This window comes from Zonotrichia albicollis, chromosome 7, assembly GCF_047830755.1.
Source record: "Zonotrichia albicollis isolate bZonAlb1 chromosome 7, bZonAlb1.hap1, whole genome shotgun sequence".
Classification (NCBI taxonomy): Eukaryota; Metazoa; Chordata; class Aves; order Passeriformes; family Passerellidae; genus Zonotrichia; species Zonotrichia albicollis.
This window is the reverse complement of record NC_133825.1, coordinates 50,131,671-50,157,196: the sequence shown is the minus strand read 5'-3', so window position 1 is coordinate 50,157,196 and position 25,526 is coordinate 50,131,671. Positions and strand designations below refer to the sequence as shown.

The 25,526-nt window shown below is 50.4% G+C and overlaps 1 protein-coding gene across 32 annotated transcripts in view; it reads right to left on the bottom strand.

Annotated features, from left to right (window-relative positions):
- JAKMIP3 (Janus kinase and microtubule interacting protein 3) overlaps window positions 1–25,526 on the bottom strand; it is a 59,523-nt gene that overhangs the window by 20,570 nt on the left and 13,427 nt on the right. For 14 of the 32 annotated variants that reach the window (XM_074545442.1, XM_074545431.1, XM_074545428.1 and 11 more), the window contains exons 2-12: window positions 18,960–19,096; window positions 17,538–17,718; window positions 15,558–16,055; window positions 9,841–10,056; window positions 8,136–8,255; window positions 7,180–7,326; window positions 6,644–6,775; window positions 6,130–6,165; window positions 4,755–4,814; window positions 3,629–3,757; window positions 1,686–1,814 (exon numbers count right to left, since the gene is read on the bottom strand). In XM_074545442.1, the coding sequence (XP_074401543.1) occupies window positions 1,686–1,814; window positions 3,629–3,757; window positions 4,755–4,814; window positions 6,130–6,165; window positions 6,644–6,775; window positions 7,180–7,326; window positions 8,136–8,255; window positions 9,841–10,056; window positions 15,558–16,055; window positions 17,538–17,672 (1,602 nt within the window). In that variant the 5' untranslated portion in view covers window positions 17,673–17,718; window positions 18,960–19,096. The remainder of the gene's footprint in view (window positions 1–1,685; window positions 1,815–3,628; window positions 3,758–4,754; window positions 4,815–6,129; window positions 6,166–6,643; window positions 6,776–7,179; window positions 7,327–8,135; window positions 8,256–9,840; window positions 10,057–15,557; window positions 16,056–17,537; window positions 17,719–18,959; window positions 19,097–25,526) is intronic. The other 18 variants (XM_074545453.1, XM_074545438.1, XM_074545441.1 and 15 more) reach the window with 6 other exon arrangements.

Here is a 25,526-nt window from a genome sequence, read left to right as displayed (position 1 = left end):
ACCTGGCTCTCTTAAATCTGGGGCATGTTAAACACTCAGAGCAGAGCCCTCATTACAAACTGGCAAATTTCATTGACCTTTGTGCCTTTGGTGCCTTATCTATGATTTAGTGCCATATCTATTTCATACCGATCTCTCATTTTTTACTGTATTTGTAGCTTCCTGCTTATTTAAGTAGACACCACATTATTATACACTTTTTCTGAAAAACAAAAGTAATTATTGCTAGTTGTTGTATTTGTTACATACTTTCACAGAACATTTATTTCCTTGAGCCATTTCTCCGCTATTTATCCAGTTATTTATACTGAAAGTGACTTTGTTTGCATGACCTGCACTGGTGCCTCCTTTGGCCCATTGTGAAAAGACTAAAACCCAGTCACTCTCACAGCTGGGCATGCCTTGGCTCACTGGGATTGTCCTTCCAGGGACAATCCCTGGTGTTTCAGAGCAGATGTTCATTCTGGGAATGTCAGTTTTCATGCATTACACCTTGACCCACTCCCAGTGTTCCTGGATAACACCTCCACAGAACAGGTGCAGGAACAAATTAGGGTTCTGCAGGCACATTTCTCCTGTTAAACAGCAAGTTTGCCCCTTTCCTCACTGCATGACCCATCCTGCCAGCCCTTCAGGGAGTCAGGCAATGGTTTGGGCTGGGAGGGTCCCCAAATGCCCCCCAGTGCCACCCCTGCCATGCCAGGGACACCTCCCACTGTCCCAGGTGCTCCAGCCCCAGTGTCCAGCCTGGCCTTGGGCACTGCCAGGGATCCAGGGGCAGCCACAGCTGCTCTGGGCACCTGTGCCAGGGCTGCCCACCCTGCCAGGGAACAATTCCTAATCTCCCATCCAGCCCTGCCAGGGAACAATTTCTCATTCCCAGTATCCCATCCCACCCTGCTAGGGAACAATTCCTCTGTAACTCCTTGGCACACACAACAAGCTCCCAACAATAGCAGCACCTCAGGCCAGCTGTCCAGAGCCACAGGAACCCTGTGAGGCACACAGGCAGAGCAGCACAGGGCACTTTGCAATTTAATTAACAGAAAAATCTCAGCTATAAGCCTTCTAAACATTTCATGAGGAATCATGTAATCTCTCAGAGCCCAGAAGGAATTAAGGACCACGCATTATATATCTAAGGATATCTGTCCTAGTTCTTTATAGAAAAAGAGCTTACTTTCAAGGATTTCCCATAAAAAGCTCTCCCTGGCTTTCCCTTGAGCAGAGCAGAGGTGAGAAGCCCGAGCTGCAGCAGTGGTGGATGCTCAGCAGCACTTCCAGCGGGCTGGCAGCACTAAAACTACTTGAGGGAAGTTGGTAGTATCTAAAATAGTCTTGTTTTGCTATCAATAAGAATGGAAGGGACACTATTCCAAATTACAGTAGATAAAGAGTTAGCAAATTTACTTGTCTACAGTAACAATGTATTTTATCTAACTACAAGAACAATTTCATTTCATTCCAATAATTTCATTTATGTCATTACCTTTTCACTGCTTGAGTTTTTCACTCTGGGAACCAGACTAATCAGCCAACATCAGTCAACACAACTTAACTACTGGTTTAACCATGTACCGGAGCCCTCAGGTGAGCTGGAGAGCAGCCTGAGCCCGGCCAGGTGAGTCCCCACCCGCCCTGCCCGCTCCACAGCCCCGTTCCCACGGCACGCAGGCCCTGCAGACCTTGACTTCCCGCTCGGCATCCAGGGTGCCCCCGACCTGCTCCTGCAGCAGGGCGTAGGCGCGCTGCAGCGCCTGGTACTCCATGGTCAGCTGCCGGAACCGCAGCTCCGTCTCCTCCTTGGCCATGCCCTGGCAGCACACAGAAGGAGGGGTTAGCTCTGCTGCCCCTTACAACTGCCGGAGTTATCCCTTGTGAAATGCAGTTTGGAACCACGGCACACAAAACCTTGGTTAAGTGTGTTTTGTGGAGATAATCAAAACTCCACAACTTTGTGAAAGTTGTAAAGCCGGGATGTTTATTACAGCGCTGGACACATGCAGAGATTACTCTCCTTAAAAGACATGCATACCTCTGGGAACTTCAGGTCCCTTTTTATCCCCCTCTCAGATACATGTGCATACAATTCCACAATAGGTTCATACATATTCATTTTTACCGATTTTGTGTGACATTTGCCGCTAGTTCTGCTTTATCAGAAAGAATTCCTAGGTCAGGCTGAGCTGCTCTCACAGCAGTCTCTGTCTCTCTCTATCACCCTTTATCTCTGTCCTTCACTGGAGCAGTTTCTCTGCGCCTAGGCCTTGCAGTCAGGCTACATAGCCATGTTTGCTAACCACAGACTCAACTCAAAAATGTACATTTCACCTAAATCAAAATGGATTTCTACCCTGGAAGATTTCCACTCTGCCTCAAGTGCCCTCAAGCTGTTTCCCCTCTGTCCCCTGCACATCCCTCGCATGCTCTTACCTCCAGGAAGTGCAATACAGAAATAAAAAGATAGTCCCTGCCTTGGAAAGATAAAAGCTTGCCTTCCATATAGCACACTAATGACTGCACCACCCTTTCCTACTGGAACAGGGAAAATCATCACATTAAAGGTGAAAATGCAGCTTTCTTTAACAACAAAAGGTTTCAATTTGGAAAGGAAACCAAGTCTGACAGACTCACTCAATTATTAAAACATGAATCCAGAGTTAATAGTTGTAGAAATGGTGACAGCCAACATGAAAGGAGCCCTTCATCTTCTTCACCCTGCTTACAATATCCAGTATGGAGTTCTTTCATGTCTGACCGGAATATTTCACTCAACATGAAATGGAATTACATTGCTGGGTGCATGCATCAATCTCCCACTGGCTGAATGGGGGGAAGATGTCAATACAGGAATGGAAAATAAACAGGCTCATGCATACACAAATACATTCAGATTTCCTGCAGGGCAGCCTGGTAACCGTCAGGTATCGTTCATGATGGAGTGAGGAATTCTGCAGGCTGAATTACACACCTGCAGCCAGCACACCGTGAAAAGGCTGCACACCATCAGGGGCAATTCTTGTTTATTGCAAGAGTCTTGTTGAGCCCAGAGCTGTGTAACGGGCCAGTGATCTGACACATGCTGGGGAGTGCAGTTGTGGGGAAGCCCTGGCAAATCCAAGGAATAATCCCTTTAATTTGTGTTCCATTTGTGTGCTGTGCTCTCAGAGCCTCCAGAACCCAGCCAGGAACCTGCCTTTCCCTGGAGCCCAGAGCTTCAGGGGAGCATTCACTCCCTCTCCCTCCACCAACACAGACCTTACTGAAATTGGCTGGCCCAAACTGCACCTGCCAAAATCTGCAGCCAGGCTCAGAGCGAACACACCTCCCACAGCCTGTCCAATTTCTCTGTTTTTTAGACCTGCAAACCTGCCAAAAATTCAATATTCTTAGGATATGAGATTTCCAGCTTGGAAGTTATGAAGCTACTGAAGACCTGAGATTTAGAGATACTGGCCACCATGCACAGCACCAAATTTAACAGAAGTGTTTCATTTTGTGGTCTGAGGTGACAGAGAGATAGAACAGCTATGAGAGAGCAGCAATGATAGACAGAAGTGATGGAACAGAGCAGGGATTTCATTAAGCACCAGCACCAAGCAAGGCAAGAGGGGTTTTTGAGGAGTACCTCTTCCAGGTCGTCCTCGGGCGTGCAGGGGGTCTGGTCGGTCCGGTCCGTTTGGTAGGAGATGGAGGAACCATCAGACTCCAGGGAAGCCTCCTCATCATAGCCATAGAACGTCTCCACCACTGGCTTCTGACAGAGAGCAGGGTCAGGGAGTGCCCTGGCACCCGGACAGACTGCCCCTGCAGCTGGACAGACTGCCCTGACACCCAGACAGACTGCCCCTGCAGCTGGACAGACTGCCCTGACACCCAGACAGACTGCCCCTGCAGCTGGACAAACTGCCCTGGCACTGGACAGACTGCCAGGGATCCAGGGGCAGCCACAGCTGCTCTGGGCACCTGTGCCAGGGCTGCCCACCCTGCCAGGGAACAATTCCCAGTTCCCAATATCCCATCCAGCCCTGCCAGGGAACAATTCCCAGTTCCCAATCTCCCATCCATCCCAGCCCCTGGCAGTGGGAGCCATTCCCTTGTGCTGTCCCTCCAGCCCCACCCAGGTTTCAGACAGAATGTGCCTCCCTGGAAGGCCTGGATGTGCTGTTCAGGATGACAGGAGTTATCTCCCATCGACCTCAATTAGTTATTCATAGGTTCATTAGCTCCAGCCTCACTCTAATTGTTCATCTGTGGATCACAGCACACTAGCAGCCCTGACATTAAAACTTCCTCTGACATTTTAGTGTTAATATTTACATTAACACCCTGCCAAGCCCTCATTAACCAACATCCCCTTTTCCCTGAGCTCTAACCATTGCTTCCCCAACCAGCAATTTCCACGTTACTAAACTCCATCATGAATTATTTACTGCGTACACATGTTTTCAGGCTGCACCATTAGAAGATCATTTGGAGATGTGTTAATTCATAAAATTTGTCTGCTCTTAAGACAACCACATCCCACCAGAGTCCCACACAGTGAATGCAGAGCATGAAAAGGCTCAGAATGCTCGATGCAAACAGGTCCCCTTGAATATCCCAATGCAGTCTGTCCATGTCCTTGAGCTACATCACCCAAACTGAGGTTCAGGACCCATTTGCAGACCCTTGAGGAGAACACTGCCATGGCCCTGGGGTGCTCTGAGCACCCTGTCCATCAGCATGCCACCATGGAAGGGTTTGTTTTTTACCTTAGGAATTCTTGTCATTTTTTTCCTCTGCTTCCTGAACCGTAGCAGCTTATCACGTTCCTGCAGGAGTCAGAGACACTGTTAGCTGTTTGCAGAGAGCAGTTACTGAAATTACCCATGGCAGTACAAGGGGCCACTGGGGAAACAACAGACAGGATGTCCCTGCTGGCCACTGTCCCACACCATCACCAGGCTGGGTTATGTACTCCAACCTCTTTCACCTTTGCCACAGGCAACTAGAAATTGCTCTTTCTGTCCATGGAAATCAAGCTAAAATAAAGCTGGTGATAAGTTTTATGCTGAGAGTTTGGGTGTCCCTGTGGAGCTGCCCCCTGGGTGACCACAGCCCTGCAGCCCTGTCCCTGGTGGCTGTGGGTGCCTCTGGAGGGGACACACACCCAACACACTGCAGGGCCCCTCTGAACTCTGCACTTCCAGGCTCAGCTCCTTCCCTCAGGATCTGCAGGTTCCCTCTGCCTCTGGAGAAAGGTTTGAGCCCTTACTGCTGCCAACAATTTTCCAATCGGAGGAAATAACAGAATAATCAAATTCCAGGGTGGAGGGACCTTAAATATCACCTCCTTTCACCCCTGCCATGGCAGGGACACCTCCCCCTGTCCCAGGTGCTCCCAGCCCCAGTGTCCAGCCTGGCCTTGGGCACTGCCAGGGATCCAGGGGCAGCCACAGCTGCTCTGGGCACCTGTGCCAGGGCTGCCCACCTTGCCAGGGAACAATTTCTTCCTTTTTGTGGTATTGGGTTGATTTTTTACAGTACTCAGCAAAAGTCTCTGTTCTGTTCTTGCAAAGCCCAGGAGTGCAGAGAGGGAAGCTCCACAGGGGCACCCTTGGCTGCTCCATTTCCCTGGGCACAAGGATGAGGTGACCTTGGGGACAGTGGCACGGCTGCTGCCCAGCCTGGTGGCCAATCCCAGGCAGGGACAATCGAACTCTCGTTGCCTGGCAATGGGAACAGCACATCCATGCAATACCCATCTGTGGTGGAGCCCCAAACATCCCTGCCCACCACAGCACAGGGATGGGGCGAGGGCAGCGCTGAGCACACCCCAGCGTGGGTCACACAAAGCCAGGGGCAGCCAGAGTGAAAAAATGCCATTCCAAGGGGACAGAGCTGCCCTGGAGATGGGGACAATTGCCCTTGGCCACCTTGGCAGGATGTGGGATTAAAGCTTTCCTCCCCACCATCACTGTGCTTTTCTCTGGTGAACAACTGCTGATAAAAATTCTGCTCTGAGGAAACCCCTGGGTGAGCTCACTGCTGAGCACAGATGGAAGGGAGAATAAATATTATTGTACCCTGCCTGCTTTCCATGAACAGCAATTTAAAGCATCAGGAGGAAGCTAATGTCACTCTTACCATGACACTCTTCACATAGCCAGCAGTCTCCAGGGTCTAATGAAAAAGAATGAAATAATGTCAGTAACTGGACAGGCTTAAAAAGAAAAGGAAGAAACAAAAGGTATTTTCTAGAAGAGTACCATGATTTTGGTGTTTTCTGTTTCTAAGGACAGAGAGCACATTAAGAAAGAAGCAAACCCCCAGCCCAGGGCTGCAGACCCCTCCCTGTACACAGGAATGTTCAGCCCTGGTGGTGTGTCCAGCTGAAGGAGCTCAGTTTCCCTCCCAGACCTGGCCACCAGCACATGCAAGGACATGGTTCTGTCAGGCCAGGCCAGTGCAGATTGGAAGGGTTTTCCCAAACACCACACCACAGATAATTTCTATTACTACTATGCACAGAAATGCCAGCCAGGTTCCCCTGCTGCCCACTGTGCCCACCAGCTCCCAGAACCTCGGGCACCCCTTCCTTGGGTTTCCTGTGCTCTGCCCTTGGGCACCCTCACATGAGAGCAGCAGCCTCCCATCTTACCTTGGAGAGCTCATCTATGATGTTCTGCTGCTCAATGACTTGTAGTCTCAGGAAATCCACTTCCCTTTCTTCCTGGCTGTGGTCGAGGTCATTTAGGGAGCTTGGTCTCCTTATTGCTCCACTTCTTTGCCTCTAGAACCCAAAAGCCACAGGGCAGAGGAGGAAATGATCAGGAGGCTTTGCCAGGGACTTGTCTGGCCCTTCCCTTTACAGCAAGCAGAAAACATCTCTCTAATGGTTGCCCTGGCAGCTCTCCTGTCCCGTTCTGCTGAGCCTCACGTCCAGGCTCCAGATGTGCCAGAGGACCCTGCCCCTCCAGCTGGAAGAGGGGCAGGGTCACAGGGGCAGATTCCCAGGGATTGTGAGGTGATTCTGGCAGGAAAGGTGAAGGTGAGCCACAGAATGCCAGGTGAGTTTGGGCTGCAAGGGACCTGGCCAGAATGGAAGAGTTTCCCATGGAACCTGCGAGGGTGGGCCAGCGCCTGAGTCCCCCAGCCCCACCATGTCCCACGCTCCCCCAGGGGCACAGCACTCACCATGGCGATGTTTTCCTGCGTCACAAATTTCAGTTTGTTTTCCATTCGACGTAAGGCATGTGACAACTCCTCATTCTTCCGACTGAGGCGTTTGTTTTTGTCCAAAATGGGTTTATACTGACTTTCTGCTTCTCTGAGACGTTTCAGCTGAAAGATAAAGAGAAAAATAAGACCTCTGGAGCTTTTTCATCAAATATATTAACTACTTTCTGTAACTATCATGCCAGAAGTATTTTCTCCTGATGCAAAGCAGAATTGATCAAAAACTCTCAGGATTTTCCATTGGGAAGAGAGCATTCCCACAAGAGAAGATATTGTTGTAGGGAGCCCCCAATGTGGGAATAAAATGCTTTGACTCTAATGATTCTAGAAAGCTGAACAAATGCTTTATTAAGCTTTATTATATTACACTAATACTATATATTAAAACTATACTGAAAAGATACTAAAGAACTCGTGACTGTCTCCAGACAGTCACAACACAGCTTTGACCTAATTGGCTAATCAATCTAAACAACCATCACCAGAGTCCAATTAACAAGTCACTTTTGGTAAACAATCTCCACAACACATTCCACATGTGTCAAACAACAGGAGCAGTAAGTAGAGATAAGAGTTATTTTCTCTGAGGTTTCTCACTGCCTTTCCAAGGAGAAATCCTTGGGAAAGTTGTGTCTGCTGCTCACTGTGAAGAGAGCTCTGGTTACAATGAGATATTCTGCCTGTGTAGCAAACATTCAATGTGGGGAATGTACTTATTTTTAAAAAAGAAATACATATAATTGGAGCTAATGACATTTTAAAAATGCATTGCTGCACAAGCCAAGAGGGGAGTGACACAGCCCAGCCCGAGCAGCGAGCTGAGCAGGAGGCAGCCCCTCATTTCCAGGCAGCACAGCAGCAACCCCGGGGTGTTCCTGGGGCAGGGCACACGTCCCTGGCCCTGCTGCACTCACCAGCTCGTTCCTCTCCTCCGACAGCAGCGCGTTCCTGTCCTCCAGCTTGCGGATGATCCCGCTCAGCTCCGCGATTTTCAGCTGGAAGCGCCGCGCGTCCTTTTCATCCAACTGCTGTTCCTAAAACAAAGATCAACTGCAAATAACTGCTCGTAAGTGCGCACGCAAGAGCACGTTGGCAAAGCTCAAACTTTTCCTTATCCCGAATCCAAACACTTTAAAATGTTATCGCGCAGAGTGTAACCCGTGGAACCCAAGTGACCATGGGAAGCTGCAGGGTGAGACCGACGGAAAGTCAGGAGTGGAAATGTAACAAAGAATGCAAATGCAGAGGTGTGTATATGCATATGTATGTGGATATGCATATGCAAATACAAGGTCGCAAATGTGACAATACAAATGTGCAAACACAAAGTTTACAAATGGTAAACTTGGAAACAACAGAAAATACCAAAACTGAAGGCCGTGTTCCAATGGTGCCACTGTTGAACTGAGAGCTTCAGACACATTGCCCACTCTGAGGACTTGGTCATGAGAAACTGGTATTAAAATTACTGAATGGGGAAAATCCACGCAATTGTGCATTGAATAAGCTCTTCTTCCAGAAAGCTGCGGCCCTTATGGGGTCCTGAAGGGTCACTCATAAGGCTACAGGGGTAGCACTTTAATTGAGTGAAAACGCTTCAATCAAATCAGAAATGGATAGACATATAGGTAGATGTGTTCTCATTCAGAATCAGAGGAGTTACAGCTACTGACAAGCATGGCAGACTTTTCCCCTTCTCTAAGACTTGTTCTGGTCTTTGGCAGAAGTTGAGTACAACTAGAGAGAGGCAAATTAGTGCCCACAAAAAAGTGCTGGTGGCACTTTTGGGAGGTCTAGGGTTCCTCATTCAACAGGTGCAGGAGAGGCTTGGGCCAAAGAATAAAACAGATTGGTTTGCTCAGGTATAAGTTTTACACTTGTACTGAGACAATTGAGGCTGTCGCAAAAGAAATCTTGATGAGGATCAGCAATGAGGACGACCTGCACACGTCAGAGGCACGAGGGCAGTTACCCGAGGGCTCTTCTGGGCTAAGGGGGCCCCAGCAGGAGGGGCCAGAGTTACGCTGCAAAAGCCACTTTGAGGGGTGATTCCAATCCAATGCTCTGGCTGTTGCAGAGGACAGGTTGGGAGGTGTTTGGCTCGCTTTGTGTCCTGCTGGCAGCGAGCAGCAGTGCAGGGCTGCCCTGGGGCTGCAGGTTCCATGCTGCCCTGCAGTGCCTCCATCCCCTCAGGAACTGGCCTCGTACGTCTGCTCCCCAAGCCCCAGCGCCTCCGAGAGCTCGCACACAAACAGCACTTGGTGAGAAATGCATTTGCATCATTTGTTGGCACACTCGTGTCAAACTGTCAAACTAAGGCGGGTGGCTGAGCATGGCACAGTGAGGAAAAGGAGAGAAAGGACAGAGCAATTCCACCCTGCTGACAAAACCGAACCAAACCAAACCGACCGGGAAACAAAAGGACAGAAAGCAAAAGCTCTCCCATGGCGAGGTCTGATTGGAAATCTCAAGGGTTTGGGCACACAGAAGGCAGAGCACGAGCAGGTGCCTCGGGAGCCCTGCACAGCCATGGGACAGCTCTTGCTCCAGGGTGCACTCATCAAGATTCTGCCGCTCGTTTGGTCGCTCGTTTAGGTGAAACCACGTGGAAGTGCTTACGGGGCTTCCCGAATGATCTGAAGCGTCTCCTGCACCACTTGCATAAGGAAGTTCCCGCTTGGGGCTGCTCAGATGCCGGTCAGACTCTTTGAGCTGGGACAGTTGTTCATCTAAAGCCTCCTTTTGGAGCTGCAGTCTCTGAGCATGCCCGGCTCGCACCCCTAACTCTCTCTCCAGCACGAAGACTGCTCTGTCCTTAAACTTAATCTCCTCCATCTACAAGGAGAACAGAACACAGTCACACAGGGCTTGGTGGCACCCGAGCACCCCAGGGTGGCACGGTGACAGTGAGCACTGGGCACAGCACACTGCCCTGCTACCCATAGTGACAACGAGCACCCCAGGGTGGCACAGCACAGCTGCCCTGCCACCACAGTGACAGTGAGCACTGGGCACAGCACTGCCCCTCTCCAGGGCCACCCAACAGGAAACCCCTCCTTCAGCAGGCAGCTGGCAGTGAAATATTGGGAAACAGCCTGAAATCCTATCACCACTTCAGAATATCTTAACAAAATTAAACATTTGCGTCGCACTTGGATTGCTTCACTCAGACACTTTAATGATTCTGCAGCGTTTTGCTTGGATGTCACCTCTAGAAAATGTGGATTAATAATTTTTAAAGAAAAATATTGAAACCTCTCTATCCTTTAAATTTTGAAAATTCCTAGAAGAAATATGAATTTTTAAATTTTTCTTTAATCAAAAGTCTCCCTTGTGAGCAATTCCATTTCCATGAGAGGATTTTTTACACATAATAAACATTATGCAAAATCACAAAGTGCTAAAATGACAAATGCCCAGTGGCCTCTAACGCTCTCCTTCCCTGTTTGCCTGTGCCAAGGGGCTGTGCACATCCTGTGGGATCAGCCAGGATCCAAACCCTGGGGTCTGGCTGGAGTTCACCAGGGCAGCTGGGTCCTGCCAGCGAATGAATCCCTGATCCCAGCCCAGTGAGGGAATCCCTGATCCCAGCCCAGCAAAGGGAATCCCTGATCCCGGCCCAGTGAGGAAATCCCTGATGCCAGACCAGTGAGGGAATCACTGACCCCAGACCAGTGAGGGAATCACCGATCCCAGCCCAGCTGATCCCAGCCCAGCAAAGGGAATCCCTGATCCCAGCCCAGTGAGGGAATCCCTGATCCCGGCCCAGTGAGGGAATCCCTGATCCCGGCCCAGCAAAGGGAATCCCTGATCCCGGCCCAGCAAAGGGAATCCCTGATCCCGGCCCAGCAAAGGGAATCCCTGAACCCAGCCCAGTGAAGGAATCCCTGATCCCAGCCCAGCAAAGGGAATCCCTGATCCCGGCCCAGCAGAGGGAATCCCTGATCCCGGCCCAGCTGATCCTGGCCCAGTGAGGGAATCCCTGATCCCGGCCCAGCAAAGGGAATCCCTGATCCCGGCCCAGCTGATCCTGGCCCAGCAAAGGGAATCCCTGATCCCTGCCCAGCAAAGGGAATCCCTGATCCCTGCCCAGCAAAGGGAATCCCTGATCCCAGCCCAGCTGATCCCTGCCCAGCAAAGGGAATCCCTGATCCCGGCCCAGCTGGACGGGGGTGCTGCCCACGCTGGACCCCCCAGTCACAGCCCGAGTGGCAGAGGTTCCACAGAAAGGCAGCAATCACTCCCATCCCCACCCCTCAGGGCTCTGCCAGCTGCTCTCAGACTCCAAAAACACAAGATTTTTGCCATCGGCTTTTGAGATTTCAGACATTTAATTTTAACGGTCAGTTTTTGAACCTGGCCTGCTTCAAATAAGAACATTTTGCCTTGCAAGAGCTGTGATAATACTTTTATCTCTGCTTTGTCTGCAAACCTGGAAAAAAATGACACAGGGATCAACAGTCACTGCAAGGACTTTGTTTGCAGTAATTGCCAATGTAGCTCACCCAGGGCAGGCGCTGGCAGGTCAGCCAGGTACCAGGAAAGCAAAATGGAGCAAATGAAAGGGATTTTGGGGGCCATTGACTCACAACCCTTTCAACAATGCCAGTGAAGGCAGCAACTGCTGACTTTGAATGAAACAAAGACAGAGGTGCTCCAGAGCACCTGAGGTCTTTCTGCTAAATGCCTCATGAGGAGAAATCTACATGGATGCACATGTGAAAAGATAACACATCATCAGATGATTATTTGTTTAAAATAAGCAGCATATTGGGTAGTTCATTCTTATTCATATGGAAACAAAGACATATTACGACAAAGGCAACACATGAAATTGGGAGGAACAAAGAGATGAGAAAACACAAAACATTTCACAGCATTTCACTAATGCCTTGTTTTCCAGAAAAAAAGAAATCCCTAAACATAACCTTCATAGACCACAAGCAAACCTCAGCATTGACATTGAGTAAATCCCCATACATGACACATGCCCAAGTTTGGTGCCTGCAGCCCCTGACAGACAGAGACAGCACAGATGGGAGGGAAAGGTGTGCCTCAGCACGGGGGAGAGGAAGGAAAGGCAGGGCAAGGGGTGCCCAGAACTCACTGGCAGTGCTGCAGGTCCGTGGGCACGCTGCCCTCGGGCAGGGCCAGCCTGGCCTCATGCTGGGCTCTGCTGGTGCTGGGCTGGGCTGTACTGGTGCTGTGCTGGGCTCTGCTGGGCTGTACTGGTGCTGGGCTCTGCTGGACCAGGCTCTGGCTCCTGTCCCTGCTCCCACCCTGGTGCTCCGAGCAGGGAAGGGGCGGCAGCGCAGGAGCACCCACCCACCTACACACCCACCCACCCATCCATCCATCCACCTCCACACCCACCCAGGCACCTGCTGCGCTCGGAGCTGCAGGAATACTGATGAATATTTATGTGTCTGCTGCTGCAGGCAGCCCCAGCACAGCTGGTGCCAATTACAGAGCAGCAGCACCGTGCTCAGGGAGCTGTGCTGCTCCTGCAGCTCCAGCCTTTGAGCCGTGACCCTGTTATTGAAGTTATCATTGCCATCCTGTTCCGAGGGTCCTGGCTGGGGCATCTGTCCCTGCCATCTTCCTGGGGCCCCTGCAAGCTGACTGATGCTGTCCAAAATGGCCTTTGAAGCACCTGGGTTAGAATGAGGAGGTTTCCTGACCCTCCTAAGCATAGGAGTAATGTTGTCTGGCTTTCATATACAACAAAATCCTTCAGCCCAGGTTTAGTTTGAAAAAAAAATGTGCTGAATGAGGGTCAAACCACAAATGACTAAAAAATTCCGCAGGTGGAAGAAGGGACAATTCACCTTGAACATGTGTCTACCTTACAGGTGTTGAGCCACCTTTATAACCCCAGATATGGGGGATCTCAACACAGGAGGGAATCAAATGCAGAGGGTAAAGACTAAATCAATCACCAATAAAATCAATATTTAAAGATCAGATTCCTTCGCTTTACACCAGACATGTTCACTAATTCAGCACAGTCTGGCAGAGCTCAGAGTGGTGCTCAGAACCTCAATGCCCTCTCTGGCTGTGGGGTGGCACTGCCATGAGGGGATCCTGGCAGTGAATCTCTCCATGTCCAGGGGTCTCACAGGGGGATTGGAACAGGGTATTAAAGCTTTTGCTACTTCAAATCAATTAAAGTTCATCTAGATTGAAAATAACCATTCCCCAGGCTCCAGCAAATCCCATTTCCTTCGTTTTTCTGATTTCCCAGTCCCCTGATAAAGGAGATGGCAGTGAGGAGGCTGCAGAGGCCATGGCTGTGCAGAACTTCTCCCTCCTGACCAACCTAGAGTGAATTAAAGTTTAAATGCTTTTTTCCACACAGAATTTTGGTTCCCACTTGGCAAGCACCAAGGCTTGGGGAGCACTGCAGGCTGAGAGCTGCTGCCCTGGCTGTGCACACACCAGGCAGGAGTGCTCCTGCCCATACAAATGCCATTAAACACAGCCAAGCAGTATTTTAAGGCAGTTTAGAATGCACAAATTGAAATTTAAGGATGGTTGGCTAAAATGAGACATTCTCCCCAAAGGAGCCTGTTGCCACATGTACTCATTACCATTGCAGGGGGATTTCATCTCCCTGAGGCTGAGAGCCAGGGCCAGCTGAGCCAGACACAGACAGCAGCAGCCACAGGGCCAGAGCAGCCTGAGCACACCCAAAAACCACCAAAAACACCCAGAAACCCCCAAAACCACCCAGCTGCCTTCCTGGGCTGCCTGCAGCGCTGGGAGCTGTCAGCCCTGCTCCATGGGAACAGGTAATTTCATTGGTGCAGTGAGACAATCTGATTCCTTCAAGCAGGAACTTTATAAAGTTTGATTTTTAAAGGCAATTTAGATAACATCCTGTTTAACCACTCTGTTCCCTGTAACTAAGACCACATTTATTTAACAGCTTCTACATTAAAGGCCATTAGTGGGGCCTTCCCACGTGATGCAGCAAGTTTATTTAGGATGTGCATTAGCCCCCATTCACTGTGCTGTGTGAAATCAATGCACCGGTGATGCATGACTAGAGGAGAAGGTACTTACACTGCAGGATATTTGAACAGCATCAATAGAGCAGTTGGTTGTAAATTATTTTCAATATCCTCTTCATAAAAATAAAATATTCTATGGAAAAGCCTTAACAGCCTAAAGTCTGAGAGAAGAGGAGGCTCAATAAAGGCAGGGGACACTGCAGGGCTGGCGTGCCAGTGCCTGCCAGGCCCTGTGGGGCTCAGGGCTCAGGTGATGCTGTGCAGCATCCCCAGGGCAGGGGTCCTGCGGAGGTCTCTGCAGCACTGCCAGCCCTTCATCTGGGGCCAGGCTGGGCATTTCAAATTTATGTGGGGTTTGGGTAACAGCTGATGACTTAAAAGAGGCCTGGATGGGTCTGTGCCAGGACACTGAGGCTGTGAAGCAGCATGGCAGACACAGAACGATGGGGACACCACAGAGAGACTGAGACAAGACCCAAACACACACCCTGAGGGCATGGCTGTGTCCCTAGGGGCAAGGAGCACCCTCAGGGCTCAGGTGTGGGTCACACACCTCTCTCCCTCCTTCCCACAGGGATTTCCCCCTTTCCCAAGCACCACCACCCCTCCATCCTCCCCAGCCAGGTCCCACAGGCCAGAGGGAATCCCCAAAGCCACAGGGGTGACGCTGCTGCCCTTGAGAGTGGAGCTGCTGCAGCTGAGGGTGAGGTGCTGCGTTGGTGAGGGCAGGCTGAGCAGCCACACACAGAGGGTCCCCAAGGCCAGGTGAGCAGGGCCAGGTGAGATCCAGCCCCCTGCTCAGGTGGGAGCCACACAGGAACAGAGCCAGCCCTGTCCTGGGGAAAACCACCATGGTGGCATGGAGAGAACTCCTCCCATGGTGGGCATGGAGAGAACTCCCCCTGCATGCCCTGCTGCGTGGGCAGCACCCAGGGGTGCAGAAAAGGAGCATTTGGGGTTGTGTGAGCCTCGCTATGGGATGTTCATGGGAACCAGCAAAGGCAGGGGAAGGGAGGGACCAAGGTGGATCAGGAGGGACGGCTTGGTGAGGAAATGGAGGCATAACCCAAGACACACTAGTGTTGAAGCCTTTCCCTGCCCAGCCAGGAGCCTGAGGGCTCTTCCTGCTTCCATCCACGGGCTCTCACACAGATAAAGAAGTTTCTCACAAAACATCCTATCACTTTTAAAACCACTTTGTCCTTTACTAGTAAATGCAAATGGACCTGGGCGCACCCCAGAGCCCCCACAGCCGCCCAGAGAGGCCAGCTCTGCCCATGTCACCCCAGGAGCATGAGGAGAGGAGCAGAGAGCAGCACGTACCAGCCTGCGGATCTCGCGCTCGCACTCCCTCTTGATGCGCGTGATCTCCTCCTGGTGCAGGTGGTACACGCTCCGGATCTCTGCTGCCTTCATCTTGTCAGCCTGGATCACCATGGTCAGGGCCTCCTCCACCTGCTTCTTGGCGCCCTTCAGCTCGGAGATCTCCTGCTGCATTTTGATTTTCTCCACCTCGAAGCCCTTCTTGGCCTCCTCCTTGGCCTCGCTCAGCAGCACGGTCTTCACCTTGTCGGGGGCCCCATCGCGCACGGCGTTCAGCAGGGTCTGCAGCCTCTGGATCTCGTTGTCCTTGATTTTGATCACTCTGAGCAGCTCGGCTTCGTGCTGCCTCAGGAGAGTTTCTCGCACAGCCTGGAGCTCTTTCATTTTGTCTTCGTGGAGTTTGACTTTGAGCTCTGTGACCACCACTGTGCTTTTATGCTGCTCGTGCTCCTTGATCTGCTTCACTTCCTGATTTTTCTCCCTTTCCAACTTGCTGACCTATAAGGAAAATAAAAAAAGTGTAGTATTTTCAATCAACCAAACATGATATCATGATACATTTAAAAACGGTACAGATGACTTTACAGTATTACACCTCAGTGCTGGTATGTCTGTGCCTACAAACTGGTGGTAGCAAAGACCTTCCTTTCACTGCAGGCTCATGTTTAATACACATTCAGGAATCAGTCAGTACCTTCTGAGCAAGTCTGAGTCCTTACTTTATTCTGCAGAAGCTCTCACAGCACATTACTCCCAAAATAAGGGAAAAAACCAGATGCCCAGGCCATCACTCTGCCCTGCTCAGGCAGCCAGGCCAAACCTGCACGTGCACAGGCAGGGCACAAAAATCTCTGTGCAACCTCCTGTGAAGCCCCAAATAGCTGCATTTTACCAGATGCTTTTTTTTTAAGTGATGAATTATTCAGCAGAAATAACTGACTGTATCTGACCATACAAGGCTCAAGTGATGTTTCAATTTAAAACCATGCCATAAACTCTAGAGAGGCCATGGCCAGAAGTGGCTGTGAAGGACAGGGAGAAGGAAAACAAAGTCCTCAGCCTTAAAGCTGCAAATGCTGCTGCACAGCAAAAGGATCAACAGGTGTTCTATTTATTAATACCTGTGTGTCAGGTTCATGGTCTAAAATGCCTAATAGTGATGCAAATTTCAAATTATCATTTTGCTCCTGCACAGTAACACATTTCTATTCTGGAACTGAAAACCCCCAAAGTCTATCACAGTGGAAACTGATTTGGAGAACTGGGGAAAAGCAAATGAACATTCCATGCTCTTGCTGAGATGTGATCTGAGGGTGGGAGCTGGAAGCTCTTGGAGCTGAGGCTCCAGCCCCATTGCTGCCCCTCTCCCAAAGGCTGAGGGAGAAGCTGTGCCTCCTTGGAATCTGGGAATGAGCACGGGGGCACAGCTGAGGGTTAGTACTGCACATCTGGGTGAGCACTCGGTCTGGAGGAGCTTGGGGGCAAACCCAAATGAAATGAGTGTAAAAGGAAAGAGAAGTGTTGCAGACATCATTTTATGAAAATCTTTTCTTTGGGTTTTTTTGTTCCTAAGAATCTGTGAGGCCTCAGGAACAAAATGCAAACAATGGTTATCTGCTGCTGTGGAATGCAACAGGTGCATCTGGGATTGGTCTCATGGGGTTGTTTCTAATTAATGGCCAATCACAGTCAGCTGGCTTGGACTCTGTGCGCCACAAACCTTTGTTATTTATTTCTATTCTTTTCTTAGCCAGCCTTCTGATGAAATCCTTTCTTCTATTCTTTTAGTATAGTTTTAATGTAATATATATCATAAAAGAATAAATCAGCCTTGTGAAACATGGAGTCAGATCCTCCTCTCTTCCCTCATTCTCAGACCCCTGTGACCGCGGTCAGAGAGAAGAACCAGCAGGGAGGATTCTGGCACCCCTGGCCCCTCCGGACACACCGAATGCACTCACAGGGAGGGGAGCTGCCCACCTTGCTCTTCTCCTGCTGGAGCTCGATCTGGATGTCGGTGAGCTTGGCCCGCAGCTCCTCGTTGGCAGCCTGCAGGGCGGCCAGGGCGTCGGGCTTGTCCCCCCTGGCGCGGCTGCTGGAGCCCCTCTTGGCCATGCTGAGGGGGCCCTCGCTGCTGCTCGCTGCTCACATCTTCTGGGGCCTGCAGGAGGGACACAGACACAGGAGGGACCTGTCACCTGCCAGCGGGGACACAGCACGGCCAGGGACAGCTGGGGGCTGCATCCCTGGGGTGAGAGTGCAATCATGGGCTGAGTGTGCAATCACAGCTGAGTGTGCAATCACAGCTTTGCTCAGTCTGAGAGTGCAATCACGGCTTTGCTGGAGTGGAACAGTCCTCTAAGACCATTCAGTCCGATCCCCACATCCACACGGCCTTTGCCTCCCTCCAGGGATCCCATCCCACCTGGGCTGGACAGCCCTTCCACGGAGCAGTGTACCCAATACCCAGCCTGCACCTCCTCTGCTGCAGCCCCTGTCCCATCCCCTGTGCCCCGGGAGCAGGGCCTGTGCCCCCAGCTGCACCCTCCTGCCAGGGAGCGTCCTGGTCCTTCATCTGGACAGTTACTGTCCTGGGGCCCACACAGGGCACAGGGGACACACACAGGGCACAGGGAGCCCACACAGGGCACAGGGAGCCCACACAGGGCACAGGATGGGGAATTCAGACAGGGCAGAGGATGTGGAATGGATACAGAGCAGGGGATGTGGAATTGAGACAGTGCAAAGAATGGGGAACCCACACAGAGCAGAGGGAACCCACACACAGAGCAGAGGATGTGGAATTCAGACAGTGCAGAGGATGTGGAATGGATACAGAGCAGGGGATGTGGAATTGAGACAGTGCAAAGAATGGGGAACCCACACAGAGCAGAGGGAACCCACACACAGAGCAGAGGATGTGGAATTCAGACAGTGCAGAGGATGGGGAATGCAAACAGCACAGAGAATGTGGAACCCACACAGCACAGAGGATCGGGAACCCACACAGAGCAGAGGGAACCCACACACAGAGCAGAGGATGTGGAACCCACCCACAGAGCAGAGGATGTGGAACCCACCCACAGAGCAGAGGATGGGGAATGCAAACAGCACAGAGAATGTGGAACCCACACAGCACAGAGGATCGGGAACCCACACAGGGCAGAGGGAACCCACACACAGAGCAGGGGATGTGGAATTCAGAAAGTGGAGAGGACATGGAACCCACACAGAGCAGGGGATGTGGAATTCAGGAGGGACATCCACCCACCAGTCCCCGGCCCTGCCACAGCTCAGAGGCAGACACCACTGGGAGGATTTTACTTCTATTTTCACAGAATCATGGAACCACGGGATGGTCATACCACAAAACGCGCTCGTATTTGGGAAAACATCTCCAACCTTTTCAAAGCAATCCTGTTAAGGTGGGTGGCAGTGCTCCTGGCTGGTGACCCTCAGTGCCTCGCTCTGTCCCTCATGGTCCAGCCACAGCAGAGGCACTGTCCCTGTCCCTGTGCAGGCTCAGCAGGGCAGGGCACCTGCAAGGAGAGAGGAACCATCACTTACAGCAGCAAAGCAGCAACAGAACCAACCTCCACAGCAACAGCACAATAAAAAAAGCCTGGTTTGAACTCTAGGAGCAAAATCCTGAATCTGCCAGGGATAAAAGAGCCGAGGGAGGCAGCTGCTCTGGGGGTACAAAAATGGGATACAAGGCTGGGAGAGGGCAGAGCTGCTGAGAGCCAGAGAAATCACACAGGACATTGGGTCAGAGGGGAGGATGGAGGATGAGACCTAGAGACACAAGTGGGAAATAAAATAACACTCCTGGCATTAATTGTCCAAACCAAGGTAGCACAAACAATCTCAGTTCTGCTGTTTCTCACCCTGGTGCCTGACTTTGTAGCCTGGAAGTTTCTATAAAAAGAAACATGCTTGATTGGGCAAAGAAATAGAAATTAATTAAATTTTAAAGATATTGCCTGAGAAATCTGTAACATGAGTACATGCTCTTTGCATTTAAGATTCGGGCTGCTTTGTGTAAGCAGACACAACACACCAATGGAGATTTAAAACCCCTTTTCTTTACTGATAAAAAATGGGGCAGCCTGTAGCCACAGGCACAGAGCTGTACCTGCTGCAGCAAATGAGCCCTTTGTGCATGTTACAATTATTTTCTTAGAGGATTCCCTCCAAAGGCAGAGGCAGAGCCAGCCAGGTTAGCAATCAACAAGCCTAAACTGCTTCCACATGAATGGCAGACAAATCATCATTTGAATGGGACAGGGATTTGAGAGAGTAATTGCTAAGAGGATTCCTTTGACACACAGAGCTGTGAGAATTTACATCTGTGTGCTCACAGAAGAGAAAACTCAGGAGCTGGTACCCGGGAGCAGAGTTTGCTGGGTGGGAATTGTGTCTGCGGTCAATTTGTAGAGCACACATCCTCATACTTACAGTGTTGCAGCTTTTTAATTTTCTTTAAAACATTATGAAGGTTTAATGGTGTGAATTGACACACCATGCCAAGCAGCTGCTCGGATCATTGAACTCCAACTGCTGGCCCTGCACAGGGCAGCCCAGGAATGAGCACTGTGCCCACTAAACCTTGTCACAAATGTCACAAACGTCCAGCCCCGAGGAGGTGATGGTGGAGCCTTCCCTGTGCACAGCAGTGGGGATGTGGTGAAGGATGGCAGAGCCCAGGTGCGATGCTGCAGCAAGGTGTGTGTATATATATATATATATTTATGTATTTATTTATTTAATATATTTATTTATATATTTTAAAATACATTATATATATATTTTTATATATGTGTATATGTGGTCCTGGGGCCAGCAGAGCTGGACTCTCTGGACTCTCTAGCTGTTGTTCCCAGGCTGAGAATGGGAGCAGGGCTGAGCAGGGCACAGCTTCTCTCAGTGACAGCCACGACCTTGTGTGTGTGTGTGCAGGGGGACAAGTGCCATTGTTGGGGTGTGCAGGGGGACAAGTGCCATTGTTGGGGCCATGACAGTGGGGGGCTTGTGCCCCCACCAGTGTGGCCCTGGGCACAGGGCCCAGCTGGGACCCAGGGCAGCTGCCAGGCCAGTATTTATCACAAACACTGGAGAAAACCATGCCACAGAAAGGTTTCCAATCCAGCAGCACTGTGCTGAGCCACAAGCAGGCAGGAGGAGGCTCCTTTATGGAGGAGGAGAAAGCTGATGGGCTGTTGGTTGGTCCAGTGTCATTGGAGAGGTGGCACTGTCACCCTCCAATCCAGGGTCACTTTTGGAAATCTATAAATGTTGGAGTCAGACAATAAACTTCCCTTTTCTTCACCTTGAGAGCAGCGGTGTGTGCTTGTGTTCTTTGGTGTCCTATAGCAACATTTTCCCTTCATTTTTCCAGTGAGTTACATAGAAGGGGCAGCTATCAGACACATCACCTTAACAGAATAGAAAGGCCATGATATTTCTGATGCTGGGAGAATAGATGATGCATCTGATTCCTGGCATGTTTGATATTGAAAACAGCATCAATAATGCATCAGAGCTGCCTTGAGCAGGGCTCAGCGCTCCCTTTGCCTCCTGACTTGCAATTCAGACATCAAGACTAATTGGGAAATGTGTTTTCTAGGTAGTAGTTGCAGAAATGAATGTTTCACCATGCTTAAAAATAAGTGAATTAATCCCTACCCAGGGCACCAACATTTGAAAGCAGAACGCTGTTCTTACAAATATGGAACATTTCCAACGTCTGCTCAGCCCTGCGAGCACTGGTGTTCTCTGTTTCTGACAAATTGCTCTGATTTATTACTTTAACAAACCTTTTTGAGCCTCTGGTGCACCTTGAAATATTATGATAGAAAAAAATGTAATGGTTGAGTTCCCACTTTTTCATATGAGTAATATCCACGTTCCATTTAGGATTGCACCGGCCTAGAGATCCAACTGCAAGAAAATGAGTTTTCCTCTGAAAAGGAATTTCATGCTAAGCTAAGATTTCATGCAATCATGTCCCATGCTGGACCTGTGCTTTGGGCTTTATCCACATAAACATTTGTCATATATCCATATAAACACTTGTCATATATCCATGTGAACATTTCTCATATATCCATATAACCAGTGCATCACTCACTCAGCTCAAGGTGAGAAGGAAACCTGTTGGGATTTCATGGCAAAAGGAGTGAGCACACCAAGACAGGAACTGTCCTGCACACAGGGAGGGTTCTGTTGTGCATTTCCTTCACATGCAGATCCCAGCTCCATTCCTTTCCCTGGACATTCTATAAGGATTTTTTTTCTCTGTGCTGTTTAGATTGAAACTAATTTGATAAAATTATTTTTTTAAGTTATTTTAAATTTAAAATAAGTTTTTAAATTATTTTTGGTGACCCAAGCCAGACCTGCACAGAGGCCCCTCTGACTGTCCATGCCATTACTGAGGGAGCTGCAGGCTCCCCACATGCCAAGGTAACACACCCTGGTACCCACAGCTGTGGAGCAAGTCTCCATTTCCAGAGGGGAAATAAATCACCAAGCAATGCTTCCCAGGGTGAAGTGGGCTCTGAAACCCATCTTTCATGCAATAATATCTGCTTTAAATTCAAGATAACCCTGCCCTCACCCCCCAGGCCTGCCATCCCTGCAGATGGAGGTCCAGCCAAAGTTTGGCTGAGGATTAGATCGATTCCAGCAGCAGCTGTAACAGGCACATGTCAAATCCCCACTGACCTGGATTTTTCCTCAAAGATTAATCCTTGCACCGCTGCTGGCTTTAACTCCTTGATGGGTGGATCGTGTCCTTTGTGAGCAGCCTCTCCTTGTGTGTGAGGTTCCCTGTTTGTGCCACACCCAGGGATGGGATCCCACCCTCTGGCTCCTCAGCATAACTCTCACACAGCTTTTTTGGGTTTTGTTCCAGGTGCAAGCCATAGGTGGGTGCCAATTATGAAGCTGATTATGGTTTATAGGGAGCACCTGGAGCTGTGCCGGGCGGTTTGGATGGGTTTTGGGGAAAGGTTCATTCCCATGCAATGGGCACAGCCCCGAGGCTGCCAGAGCTCCAGGACAGCTTGGGCAGCACTCCAGGTGTGCCCAGGTGGGGTTTGGGGTGTCTGGGCAGGGCCAGGGCTGCTCTGGGTGATCCTGAGGGTCCCAGCTCAGTCTCTGAACACAGCACCGGCAGGCACAGCTGCTGTGAATCCCAGCAGGTGCATTTTACAGCAGGACACCTGCTTAACTGTACAGCTCTTAGGGCTAATTTGCAGAAAGAGCAATAATTAATTAAAACAGGTGACTGGGTAGGAAAGCAATTTCCCCTTTTTCCCAGATAACCCCCAATATTTAAGGTACAAAAATCCATTGGAGTTCCTGCAATAAACTCCAATAACACACCCATCCAAATGATCTGTTAAGCTGCAGCAGCAATTTGGGGAGGGCTGTTAGTGAGGAATATATTTCAGACACAATTCCACGTGTTTAATAGCGTGTCACTGCCTCCCCGTGCTCACAAACAAGCTGTTAGAGCAATGCCATCCCTTCTCCCAAGGAATCCATGCCTGTGTAATTAACTAAATCAACTGTAACACAGATGGCATCGCACCATCCAAAGGCACTTGATGGAAACATTTTAAGCATGTTATTAACATCCCTAAATAACTATTTAATGCTACCTCTCCAACCCTCTTCGGCACCAACACACAACACAGCTGGATTTGAGGATGGAAAAGGCAGTATTTAATTGCTACACTCTTATAAAAGATTTTCAGTTCTTGGATTTATTCAATTTATAAATGAGCTTGAAAAATAACAGACTCAACAGTGGCAACAAAACCACTGTGCTTTGGGTTTCAGAATTAAGGTTAATTTCCAGACTGATTCATCATCATTCAATTCAGCTGTGAGGAACTGGGCAGCAGAACAAGACACTGATGGGAGTAGGAACCTTTCTTTAGGCTGACCCAGACTATCCAAAAACTACATTTCTATTTGACAGTGGCTTTTACTTCTCAGTATGTGTGTGCCCAGCTCTAAATCAAGATAAAAATTGACCTTTCCCAGCAACAGATAAGAATTTGAATGGAAAGTTGATTAATCTCCCAAATGCAAACAGCTGGGAGATGTCCATCAGTGAAAAGCTGTTTCTGCAGCCTGGAAAACTGAGGATCAGATTATTTCAAACCTGATTTTTCATTATTAAATATCCTGGTTTAAATGACCTTTGTGTGACACTTGCTGCCAGTCCCCTCCTGATGCCAGCCCATCTCTGACCTGTTACTGACTCAGCCCAGAAATACAACAGTAAACACAGAGCAGCAACAGCATGAATAAACACAAACAGTGCTTTAGGGGAGAGCAGGAGCATCCCAGCGTGGCTGGGGGAGCCATTCCCCTTCTCCAGTCCAAAGTCCCTCTCCAGCTCTCCCGGAGCCCCTTTAGGCACTGGCTAAATAAATATTTCTAGCTCTACAGAAAAGATCCATTATAAAAAGGATTTTATACCAAAAGCAGCCCTTGGAAGATGACTGAATGAAACCCTGGAAGCAAAATGTCCTCCCAGCTGATGAGCCAGGAACCCTGCCCAACCTGGAGGAGCAAAGCTCCTGTTTCCAGAGGAGGGACTGAGCAACAGGTGGGAAGGAAAGGCTGCAGGCCCATAGGAAAGAACTCAGAGCCTGTGCCCATGGGGGAATGGAGGGACGGCCCCCAGGCCCCCCAGGCCCAGAGGGGACCCCGTGCTGCTGCCCTTGGCCAGGGCAGCTCTGCCAGGAGGGCTCTGCACGCACCACCTGCACAGGCTGGGGACTTTGCTGCTGTAATCTGATTGTTCCAAGCTGATTTGATCTGAAATGCTGCATGGGCCTCTGGAGTGAGCTGGCCTGGCGTGCAAATAGCCCTGCCCTGCAGCTTCACTGAATAAATCAGCAGGAGGGAGTGAGGCCTCCCTGCACCCTGGCAGAGCCAGAGCCTGGGGAAGAAAAGGCTTCACCCTCACTTGGACATTTGCAGTGCAAGCACCCCAGGCTGTGGTGCTGTGGTGCAGCCAGGATGGGGCTGTGGCTGCCCCATCCAAGTGCCCCAGGCCAGGCTGGACACTGGGGCTGGAGCACCTGGGACAGTGGGAGGTGTCCCTGCCATGGCTGGGGTGGCACTGGGGGGGCTTTGGGGTAACTTCCAACCCAAACCATTCTGGGATTCTCTGATCCATTTATCTAGGAAAATCTTTTTTTCAACACAAGAACTCTATAACCTTTTTTTAAAGCAAGACTAAAAACAAAAGAAAAAAAAAGGGGTGGGGAAAGAGGAACTTCAACAGCTGCCTCTGCTTGTGCTCCCCATTGGGTCACTAAAGTGACTTGCTGCAGTTCACCTCTGAGGCCAAGGGACTCATTCCCGAGGGGCCTCTCCTGGCTGATGCCTCCTCTCGGGAACCCTCCCCTGCAGGAATCTCCCCTCAGAAGTGCAGATGATGAGGAAGAGCACCGGTGTGCAATGTGCTCCATCATGGACAGGGAAGCATTCCCATGAAGAGTTCCCGTTCCAGGCTGGAGGAGCTGCAGAGCAGCCCTTCCCTGCACTGGGTCAGTGTGGCAGCTGGCTAATCCGGGATTGGATTCTCCAGCCTCTTGGCCTTCTGCATTTACTCCTTCGGGGAAAGTGGCCTCTGGCACTGCGCTGATCCTCGCCGAGGAGGGGCTGTGCCCATCTGGCAGCTGAGCGCGCCGGCTCTGATCGCTGCTCCGGGAGCTCCGGGAGCGCCGGGCTCGGTCCCGCCGGGATGCGGCCCGAGGGGATGCTCCGTGTCCCCCCTGGCCGAGGGGATGCTCCGTATCCCCCTGCCCGGAGGGGATGCGCCCTATCCTCTCAGCCCAGAGGGGTCCGTGTCCCCCAGCCCCGAGAGGATGCTCTGTTTGCCCCAGCCCCGAGAGGATGCTCTGTTTGCTCCAGCCCCGAGGGGATGCTCCGTGTCCCCTC